General features: G+C 35.9%; 2 protein-coding genes across 8 annotated transcripts in view; one reads left to right on the forward strand and one right to left on the reverse strand.

The window, feature by feature from the left end:
* The window catches only part of LOC143217067 (unconventional myosin-XVIIIa), a 45,285-nt gene extending 37,425 nt beyond the window's left edge, over positions 1 to 7,860 (reverse strand). Inside the window, exons 1-6 of one of the 4 annotated variants that reach the window (XM_076440810.1) lie at positions 7,716 to 7,860; positions 6,042 to 6,371; positions 2,640 to 3,341; positions 1,938 to 2,405; positions 1,277 to 1,411; positions 32 to 220 (exon numbers count right to left, since the gene is read on the reverse strand). In XM_076440810.1, coding sequence (XP_076296925.1) covers positions 32 to 220; positions 1,277 to 1,411; positions 1,938 to 2,405; positions 2,640 to 3,341; positions 6,042 to 6,176 — 1,629 coding nt within the window. In that variant the 5' untranslated portion in view covers positions 6,177 to 6,371; positions 7,716 to 7,860. Of the gene's footprint in view, positions 1 to 31; positions 221 to 1,276; positions 1,412 to 1,937; positions 2,406 to 2,639; positions 3,342 to 6,041; positions 6,372 to 7,280 lie in introns of all 4 variants that reach the window. The other 3 variants (XM_076440809.1, XM_076440808.1, XM_076440807.1) reach the window with 3 other exon arrangements.
* Positions 7,786 to 10,939, forward strand: Hemk1 (HemK methyltransferase 1). Of its 4 annotated transcripts, none has more exons than XM_076440839.1 (6): positions 7,786 to 7,895; positions 8,273 to 8,702; positions 9,414 to 9,502; positions 9,580 to 9,793; positions 9,926 to 10,179; positions 10,257 to 10,939. In XM_076440839.1, the coding sequence occupies exons 2-6, from the start codon at positions 8,442 to 8,444 to the stop codon at positions 10,498 to 10,500; spliced, it is 1,062 nt and encodes a 353-aa protein (XP_076296954.1). In that variant the 5' UTR covers positions 7,786 to 7,895; positions 8,273 to 8,441; the 3' UTR covers positions 10,501 to 10,939. The 4 variants fall into 4 exon arrangements, with proteins under 4 accessions (XP_076296954.1, XP_076296951.1, XP_076296953.1 ...); XM_076440836.1 differs by lacking the exon at positions 7,786 to 7,895 and adding an exon at positions 7,976 to 8,148 and having other exon boundaries at positions 8,226 to 8,702; XM_076440838.1 differs by lacking the exon at positions 7,786 to 7,895 and adding an exon at positions 7,976 to 8,140 and having other exon boundaries at positions 8,226 to 8,702.
* Positions 10,940 to 11,407: the final 468 nt, after the last annotated feature.

An 11,407-nucleotide genomic window follows, 5' to 3' on the forward strand; every position in this document is an offset into this window, starting at 1 on the left:
TAATGCTACTAATAATAGGCACTATTAATACCTTCTCCACGTCCTCCTCGTCCACAAGAAGTTCCTCGCCGGAAGTAATCAAACGTATCCTCAGTTTTCCCGTATCCGGATCCGTCGAACCGTATCTTGTAGCAAGGGTGAAACCAACTCGATGCAATAACCAAACTTTTTCGTAATTCAGCCATGCTTGTTCTTGCGCCAAGTGTTCTTCCGATCGTGCCTGTATGCCAATTAGCAATCAAACAAATAAACATACATACGATTCTTCACACTCCACAGGAAAACTAAACGCGACACGTTGGAGAGTATTAACGGTTTGCACTACTACATTTAACATTCCTAATATAACAGTCTCTCACTATGTGCATCTATAATGAGTCCGGATGGTCACATAACGGCGAGGTTCGTGATGATAATTTAAAAGACATTCGACGCCTGTGCCGGTGTACGATACCGACAATTTCAAATAGTTGAACGTTTACCACGCTCACGACAGAGCAGAGATATTGGTGCAAGATTTCACGCGCATGCGCGGCGATTTCAGCCTCAGTCAAGTAAGGTTCTCGATAAAATGGGGTACCTTGAGCACCCCGCAGAATTTTAAAAAATTGGTATTATTTGAATCTAAAAAGAATGAATGTATAACATGTGTATTTGTGTATATTTTATAACTCGTTTTTTTGTCCGGAACAGATTGTTTCGGTGCAATCCCGCCAATATAACTACCTCTTACTCTCTGCTACCCCATCATCGTAATATTGATACGTTACTGTTTTGGCCGCGCGTGCGCGTGAAATCTTGCACCAATATCTCTGCTCTGGTCCACAACGAAGATCGAGAAGATACTATCGCACGATTGATTGAAATTTTTCTTATTAACCATTGTGTAGCCAACCGGGTACCCATTTACTACATTTCTTTCAACAATTTGTTAATGTTCTTTGTAATTTGCTAATATATTAATTTATAGCCTTAAAACAAAAATATTATAATCTTAAAATAAGTTTATGTGAACAGTCAAAAGAACGCGAATGTGCCAGCAATGCCGAGGAGGGCATTTACCCGATGTGTTGTTCCATACATAATTCCCACTTGTCTACTTTATGATTAAATCAAAATTTCGGTAGTAAATAAAAAAAAACTGTATTTTATTTGGAATTTAAATATTCCGCTCTTGTTGGAACAACCTTTACATCATTGAAACCATGTTAGAGTTGTTAGGAGATTATTTATTTGTTTCAAAAATAAAATATTCATAAAAATCAGACATATTTACCATACTATCTTGGAATCGCAGGCTACCGGATCGTCGAAGCGTGCCGCTACGAATATTCGCAGCAGCCAGCTCAATCTGCTGTCCGTCGTTGTCACCTCGCCTTGATAATTCTGACAGTTCTGCAACCGGCTGCACCTGCGAACATCAGACCAAATATACAACACTTAACACCTAACACTTGAACTGATACGTTTCAGGTTCGTTAATTTCTTTAACGAACCATTTAAAAAAATCAAGAACAAATCATTTGTGAGGGATTGTCCCAAAAATTGGGGGCCCGTTTTGGTTTTTAGCTATAACATTTCATAGAAAAAGAATTACGAAAAAAGATGTATACCGTTGGAAAAAAAATAATACTCGAGATGACTCTCTGTTGCAAGTTCAAGGTCATGAAATATTAACTCGTCTAAGCCGAAATATTTGGCTGCATTATGAATAATCTAATACAATAATAAACTGTTTTCTCAAACAATTGTCTCCTCTCTCTAAATAGCTACACTGGTAATCTCTAGAACGAGGCGAACGAAGTATAATTGCGATCGGTGTTCACTTACAGGTAGGTTCGTTCGATCATTCAATTATTGCGTATTAGGGTAAACAAAAAAAAACAAAAAACAAAGTGAACATGGTAAATTGAGACTAATTTGATTGATAAACTTACCTTTACGACAACGCTGTTGGCAGATCGCTTGATGAGATCGATAATTTCCTCGCGTGATTTATCATCAACATTGATTCCATTGACCTCGATTAGTCTATCGCCGGGTAACAAGCCAGTGTCGTTGTGTTGCACCAGCGAACCGGGTTCAGCAAAAATCACCGACCTCATCTGTGTACCAGCCCCTCCCGCGGCTCGTTCGACGACAACGGCGCGACGCAAAGAAAATCCGAAATCGTTCCGCGGTGGTGGTTGCCGATAAATGGTCAGTTCTCGAGGTTCGGGCAATTCCAACGGAATAATTTCGGGAAGTTGTAGATCAACACCCTGGTCCTCGAACGATGTCGTCGACCGCCATCTTGCAAAACCCTGAGATTCTCCGATCGGCGACAGACTGAAAGGTGGTGTGGCGAAACTCGAATTCGTCGTGTCTGTTAAAGAATCCGCCGACGGACTAGCACTGGTTACCACCTGCGATCACAACAAACAAAGACAATCATTTAGAATAATTTCGAGTTTCTCATTTCAATTTTATCCAGAATTTTTCATGATAATCTATGTGCCTTCTTCTTTGCAGAAGTTCAAATCGGCTGAATTTCGAGGAATCTCTAAAAGTGGGATATCCCAAGTGTTTTGTGATCCAGACACCATACTAATTTGGGACTTAAAATACAATAAAATTCAGAATATAATATATCGACTGACCTGTAACAGTTTCGTATCGCCCGGGTGATGTTGGGTGTGATGATAATGATGATGATATTGTTGTTGTTGTTCCTGCTGCTGTTGTTGCTGCTGTTGATTATGTTGAACAGATCGTTGAGGTGAAATTTGCCACGAATTTTGACAGGCTAATGTTTCTTCTTCGCTACAAATTTCTTCTTTATTTAAAGTGGTTCCCAATCCGTGTAAATGCGTGGGAACGTTTTGATAGGCGATCACTTCATTTTGGAGGGTATTTCTTGCTAATACATTGTTAGGTTCTTGATAATTAGTTTCGTCACCATTTGACAACGCGTTCTCCTCGGTGTGTGCATTCGGTGCACTACCTACACTCAGACGCGATCCCTTCAAAATTCCCCGTTTAGGGGGCTTCGGTGGTAACGGCGGTAAATTCTTTCCCAACTGGCCTATAGCATTAGTCGAGGTCGCTGACGTTAAAGTAGTAATGGTTAAAGATGTTAACGAAGTCTCAGATGAATCACTCTGTATTAAACCATCTGGCGTCCTATTTGTCGAATTGTTATTAGTACGCAAGCCCTGCCCTGAATTCGAGGAGTTCTGTGAATTTTCTAAGAGATCTCGATCTAAGTACGCGAAAAACGAAGCACTATAGTCTGCAGTGATACCACTTGGTAACTTTTCTTTCTCCTTCCGACGTCCAGGTATTTTCAATGACCTTCGAACCTGTAATCAAAAGAAATACTGGTTAACTATTTATCATACTTTTAATAAAAGAAGAAGGATAATTGTACGTATATTATTTCGAACTTTGAAATTTCCAAATACGCTATCGAAAAATATACATTCAAGGCAAGCTTTTCTATTTTTCATTAGACAGAAGTGGTTCTAAGCATCATTTTCCTTTGCCATTTTTCACTGGAGCGTTTTGTTTTCGAGTTATTAATGAAAAACATCTGTTTTTTGTTTGTGTCTATGTCGTATGATAATTTCAGAAAATAAATTTGTAGAAAGAAAATATGATCCAAACGAGTGAATCTATCCAAAAGTATTCGGACTTATTTTAATTAGAAAATCTCACAAATACGTTGGTAAAAGTTCTGTAAAAAAAGAATGAAGAATAAAAAGCTTTCCTATTTGCATTGACATTGTAATCGATACGCAGACTTTTGAACTATGCCGGCTACCTTGGCCTCGACCGTCGGACGCTCTTTATTGTTTACCCGCTGTCCTACTGTATGTTCGGCAAACTTCAAATAACTTAATACCTCTACGATTTCTTAGTCTCCATACTCCATAGCCCCGAGGTTGTAATACTATCCAAAAGGTTGTAACACTAGTATCAAATTCGATTTGATTTGGCCGTAACACTACAGTATCAAATTTACAATTAGATCACCATACAATTATAAATTTATAATTAATGGTCGCCCAACGAAAAATTCGTGTTTGAGATCTAGACCACATTTCGGCGGTTTGGAACCACTGTGCGTCAGTTTAAGTATGTACGCTTATTGTTTCTTTAGTAAACTAGTGTTCCACACGAAACCTTACATTATTTTTCCTATAATTAAAATTGTTTTTCTTATTTTATTTACTTTTGTACTTACACAGAAGTAAGCTATGCATTGTTCATTACTACGATGTCGTATCGAAAAATCGCAAAAGAGTCGTATCATTCAAAATTGTCAGAAAGTACTGTTTATACTGCCTCACTGTGAGATTTAGCATGATTCTAGCAGAGCCTGCGGCGTTGGCTCTAGTTTTAATCACTTCGACGGCTTCCTTGGGCGACAGCATAAATTTGCAGTACAATCTATGTCGAACGTAATTTCCCTACTTTTTAAATTGGTATAAAAACACAACTAAACGAATTGGTACTTTCACAATAAAATACATAAAACGACAAATATATATTTACAAAAATATGAGCATTAGTTAATTGTTATATTGAAAAAATTACATTGTGGTACTATTATCATAAATATTTTTGCAGAAGAAGAACGTTCAGTCATAATTATTTAGACAGCGGATTTTATGCATTTATGACAAAAATAAGTATAATTTAAAACAGTAAATAAATTAGAAGAATTGAAATATACTGTTATACTATTTTTAACGTATCAAACATATTATGAGAAGTAATACATTTCTATTTCACTCCAGGTTGTTGCAATTCAGGTAGAAATTTTTATTTTGCACTAGAGGGGAGGTGTTGCTCGCTCGCTTCGCGAGCTTCGCGAGCTTCGCGAGCTTCGCGAGCTTCGCGAGCTTCGCGAGTAGGGTTAATTGAAATTAACTAACTGGCGAATGTTTATAATGTCGATAATGCAAACAGACGTCGATAATGTAAATTTCTATTGAAATATTGATTAAAAGCTACGACGTTCGTTTTTTTGTTGTATTGAAATATGATTCTAAAAGCACTTTTAGTTTTTCCCGAATTTTCATGTTTCCGGGCAACTTTTCCAATTTTTTAAAATCTAAAAATCTGATTCGGACTACAACGAACATTTTAAAAAAGAAATTAGCCAAATCGGTCCAGCCGTTCTCCCGTGATGTCGTGACCAACGAACAGCATTTTATTTTTATTATTGTATAGAAAGAATAGAAGATAAAGATAAAGTTCCACTGTCTAGTCATAACCTCTCAAAAAAACTTTCCTACATATATTCCCATTAATATAAAATTCCATATTTATCGCAACGATAGCGTCAATGTGCCACGTCTTCCTCTTATCCGATTAACTTTATCTATTGCAAAAATTATTTTCTTATCTAATGATACAATTTGAGGGAGCGGCGCGGCGCGAAAAATTTAAAAAGAATAATTTCAGAAGGAACAGCTAAGGCCCACCCTAATGTACACACGCGCGTCATTTCACCGACAATGTTTACTTACCTACATCACATGTCGAAAGCACCGACAATTAATTCAGTCCTTAGATGTCGTTGTAAGTCAAAAGACAATGTCGGTAAGTAAACATTGTCGGCGAACTCGATGTCGGTAAAAATATTGTCGATGATTTAAATACATAAATCAGGAGCTATGTATCTACATACAAATAGGACACTAACTAGTTCTTGATAATCACAAAATACTTATAATAATAACTAGACTGCGAATCTTTATACAAATAAAAATCGCCTGCATCGATTGCAAGAAATAGAAACCAAATTGGATGTTATTTCTTCCCATACTGATTTTAATAGAGGTGAAACCACATATTGACATCATCAATTTTTCCAATTTTCCATCAATTTTCAATTTCATCTACTCAATTTTGTTATATATGCATTAAGATCCGCAGTCTAATAATAATGTATGCGGGGGAAATAATTAAACGTATTTGTATTTCGACAGCAAGTGTTGACGAATGGCATGACATGATATTACATGAAAGAAAGAAAAAATGAAAGTACGTACTTCATCCAAGCGCAGTAACTCTTCCGCGGACATGCTACTTCGGTCACGTTTCTTGACATCCTTCCGTTCCTTTTTTTCACGCTTCCTCTTCTCCTTGTCGTCCTTCTCCGTGGCTTTCTTCATAAAGTTAAACATCTTCTGACTCACGATACAGATCTCGAGCTGGACGCGAGAAAGAGATACTACGTGATATCTCCTCTCTGAATTGCTCGGTCGAACGCACACTTTTACACGCACACGCGTATTTCAGTCGACCCCACGCACATAACGCGACACTGTCCATCGAACCGACCGTGTAGATAACACTGCATTCCGTGCCGAACTAAACAACTAAATACACCATCTCTTTATATAAGGTTTCTATAGTATTAGTATTGTAGAAAATGCGGGAGTAAAAGGCATGTGGCCCTGTGGATATGTGTGCATACGCATACATGTATGCATAGTCGACTCTTATGACACACGCTGAGCGAAATGAACACAAACCGGTAACAGGAAATTCCCTGTTGTGATCGAATATCAAGTAAACAACGATATGTTGCTTTTCATGTTCCGTTATTTTACGAAGCAAATAGAATTACACTTATTACCAACACAGAAAATGCACAGATTAATCAGTATTTACAGCTAAAATTTGCAATTATACTTCCTCGTATGCCGAATTGTCACTCGATTTTGTCAGTGAACGCGCTGTGACCATATACATACATACTATGTATACTATTACATACACTACAGAATATTCGACAAGAACGAATTTTCAATGAATGTGAAATTATCGGTACAAGATGTAACGCCCACAGGGGCGTGAACCTATTCGAGGAAAGTGTTTTTTTTTATGGTGGGTCGTTTCCGGCATTCGATCCCATGTAGAAGTAAACCTATGGGTATGAATTAATGCATTCATTCATGATCTACCAATTCAACGGCGTATATGTTGTAAAACGATGCGATTATTGTCAAAAATGCAAATGAATATCTATTCAGAAAACATATCTAGAATTCAATGAAATGCGATTGTTTTTTTCTTTACTTTAGCTGTCCGAAAGCACAAATTCATATGTAGTTGTATTTATCAAGCTTCCGTTTTAGGCGCCGAATTTGTAGATTGCCAAACGACGATGTAAAAATCCGCGTATCTAAGCAACAAGAAAATATAGGCAATGAGAAAGTAGTAAGAAAGATGATAGAACGTATAACACCCAGCGTAGATCATCTACATGTCACATTCCACCACACCTTATACTCCCGTTGCTCCGTTCGACTAAACAGTTCTGCTTGTAAACAACTGACATGTAATCTAAGAAATCATTCGATAGACCGCACCGCGCCGCAACAACGTGACAAGTCGATGTACTGTACGGTCGGAGTTGAATATATCGTTGAATTCTAATCACGGCTGATCGAATGTAGGTATAACGGAAGACGCAACGCGATCCCAAATACACGAGATAACTGACAGCCAGCACAACAGGAGACACGAGACACGAGACACGGTACACACGTCACAGAACCGTCACCACATCGCGACCCGCCATTCACCAGAACGAAAACGCGTGTTTAGAACGCAAACGACTAAATACTCTAAGAGTGCATCACGCTATTAGCTAGAACGAAACACGAATACCATCGTTCAGCTGTAAAGCAAGCACAGATCAATGTTCGAGGGCGTACGTTTAGCTTAGCCCATCGAATCGTTTTCCTTATCGTTATATAGTTGATAAAAATTCAACGTCGCACTCGTGTCACACTGATAACTGTCATGGTAGACGACTCGTCGTAAGTTACAAGTGGAACCAGTGGCGACTGCTGGCGTCCTAAACTGAATCATGGCTCACGGCCTGCATCTGTATTGTAAGGCCCGCACCCTTCTTTCCGCAACACGTTACTGCGCAAACGCCACAAATCGATCATATGTTATGAACTGAGCAGACAACAAACATTTTTATTCAAATGTTTTCTATCGAGTGTCACAGATTTTTAAATACGTACGATTTATTCACACACTATCGATTATACGACAACTAATTTTAGTCTTGCATTGCAAAGTAACAAGTTCGCACGCTAATTTATTTTAGAAGTTTAATCTATCTATACCTGTAAGAATGTTCGTATAAATGAATTTCATTTCTACCGAATCGACAAATCAAATTTTTATCTCATCTTTATTTTTTTCTTGCTCAGTCGACATCTTGCTCGAACGAATTGTAATCAAGCGTACCTTCCAACAGCTGGCAGCACGCAATAGAATTGGCCGGTTGCAGCCGGTTGGCCGTGCAAAGAAACAACAGCAAGGGTTCTAACGTCTAACGAAGAATTTCTGCTGTAACTGTGTCATATGTATAATAATACAATCTTCTACTGTAAATTTCATCTTGTGTTGACAATCAACTATTATTCATGAACGTTGTCACAATGTTGTATCGATGTATTCCGAGTGCTCGTATCTTCGTCAACACATTGAATAGTACAGCACGTTCTCATTGTACTAAAAGAATCACATTTTGTCATTGGTCACGACGTCTGTCTACTGTAAATGCACAGTGCTCCACCATCGGTGAAATTATCGAACAATGGAGCCACCGGTTCAGTAACGAAGGTATTCCAGAACCAGTTGAATCGATCGAACACATCGTTGCAAATGTCATAGGCACTAACAAGGTACAAAACGCAGAGATCTATGTTTGCCAAGATAGCGGTATTTAATTCAGATAATAGTTTATTTATAAATTTGTTACTTTTTCAATATTCTTCTCGCTATATGAAATCGTTAATATAAAACTGTATTGAGTATTGCTTGATAATAACGCAGAAATGGAATGAAATGTATTATATACTATACATGACGTATATTATTATAAATAAAGATTGTATTCAATAAATAATTATTTCAAGTAAATATTATGATAACATTATTTCACCTTATTGCATTGAAGTGAATTGTTATAAGTAGACTGCAGATTTTTATGCATATCGCAAAATCGAAAAACAGTGTTATATTGTTTTCAGGTGTAAAAAACTATTAGCTCAACATCAGAGAAAGAAAAATGCAAATGAAACAGCTTTTTATATGTATTTGGTTCTGCCTTTATTTATTTAATTTCTTATTTTTTAGTTAAAAACAAATGTGAGTTCCATGAATATAAATTACAACAAAATTTGAGAGCTCAAGGAACTCTCCTTTGCAATAAATCTCAAATAAAACACTTAAAATAGTAGACAGTTGTTGGCAATAAAATTGAAAAATAATTCGGACTGCAAAGGGTTAATGGAACATTTCTATTTTGCATAAAGATCCGCAGTCCAGTTATAAGTGTTATTTTCAATAAAGCTGGATATCGTACCAAAACTTTTAGATATATTTATTTTCAGATAATAGATCTCGTAAACGTAAAAAATGAGAAGCTTACGCCGGACCAATGTCAGAAGCTGGAGTCGATGTGTGAATGCCGGTTATGTAGGTAAAAACAGGACATATACCTATGGTCTAGGTACATTTTGTCTGTACCGGAAAACTGTGAAGGTCTTGTTTTTACAGAATGCCTATTCAGTATATAATAGGGGAATGGGATTTTCGTGATATTACTCTAAAATTAATTCCACCGATTTTCATTCCACGGCCAGAGACTGAGATTCTAGTAGATTTTGTACTAAAGAGAATAGATTCTTTGCAAAAGACAGAACATACAGTGTTAGAACTTGGATGTGGATCAGGCGCAATATCCCTTGCAATAGCGCATGCTAATAGAACAGTAATTATTTTTAAATATGATTATTTATATACATACGTTTCACATAAATTTATAAGATATCACAAATTGTTTATGAACAATACAAATTTACAGGAAAATATTCATCCAGGCTGTAATGATGTTCCTTTTTAGGTGAGATGTGTGGCAGTAGATGCAAATCAACAAGCTTGTGAACTATCCATGCAAAATCGAAACCAACTAGGTTTAGAAAATCAGGTTTTAATTGTGCACGCCACTCTTGAAGATAATGGAAGGATACAACTTTCAGATACATTGAATGGATCTAAAGATCTTGATCTAAATTCAAAATCTTTTGACATCATAGTTAGCAATCCTCCGTATATACCTACAAAACAGATCTCAAAATTATCTCCAGAAATAAAAATGTACACATACTTGAATATGAATTCGTTATAAGATCGTTTAGATGTTAGAAAACTGTTTCATTTGTAATATATTCCAGTTATGAAGATTTAATGGCAATCGATGGAGGAGAAGATGGCTTAAAAATTGTCAAGCCCTTATTGAAATATGCTGCTGCAGTTTTAAAACCTGGGGGACTTTTACTTCTGGAGGTTGATTCTAGTCATCCTGAATATATAAAATTTTTTATTAACAAACACTCGTATCTTCATCTTCAGTACGAACATACATATAAAGATTTTTGCAATAACGATCGATTTGTTGAGGTGTCAAAAATATCATAGAATATTACAACAGAAGTTTCTGTATACAATATACACGCAAGTAATTAATAAAAATTATTCACAGCTGTAGGAAGTAATAATTTGATTAATAATATTATATTATAATAAGTTTATTATAGTAAACCAAGATCTCTCTCTCTCACAAAGTCATAGTATATTTACAGCCAAAGTAGTCAAGGAACTTTTCAGAATACCAACTCAATTCACAATTTTATTTTTATTACTTGTTTAATTTGAAACAACGGTACATATAAATAACAATAATTAAGTGGTTAAAATAATTCCAACTTTTTTCAAAATAACAAAATACCAATATACAAATAATAAACCAATATATTCATGAAATATTATTGAAACGGCTTTCGCCGTTACCATGGAAGAAGGTCGCGCTTCGCCTGTCGCAAGCAATGCGCAGGCCTAAACTTACAAGTTCTTCTCTTTAAAACAAAGATTAGATCGCATTATTTACAAAATATTATAATTATAATACTAAACTAAAAACTATAATACTAATTGTGATATTGCTTGAATCATTTTGTTGTAAATATGTATAGTATAGATGTATATTTAAAATAACTTTCTTTGTTTTCATTAGCTTATTTCTAATCAGTTCCTATTTTAGCAAAATAACATGTATTGCAATAAACAATTCTTATAAATACACTAGATAACAATAAATTAAATACTACTCTAGATAGTTTGATATGTAACTAAAACTTTATAAATCTAACATTTTCTTATAAGTTATGCAGTCACTGTGAATTATGATATATGTACAATGAGATAGGTAAAAATTAAAAATAAAGTACGTAACAAATGTGATTTGTATAAGTATAAATATATGGAATAACGTACACGTGATGTGAATAATTACTGATTGTATCTGCTCGATTAATCTCAATCTTCA

The sequence above is a fragment of the Lasioglossum baleicum genome, chromosome 16 (assembly GCF_051020765.1).
Source record: "Lasioglossum baleicum chromosome 16, iyLasBale1, whole genome shotgun sequence".
Taxonomy (NCBI): Eukaryota; Metazoa; Arthropoda; class Insecta; order Hymenoptera; family Halictidae; genus Lasioglossum; species Lasioglossum baleicum.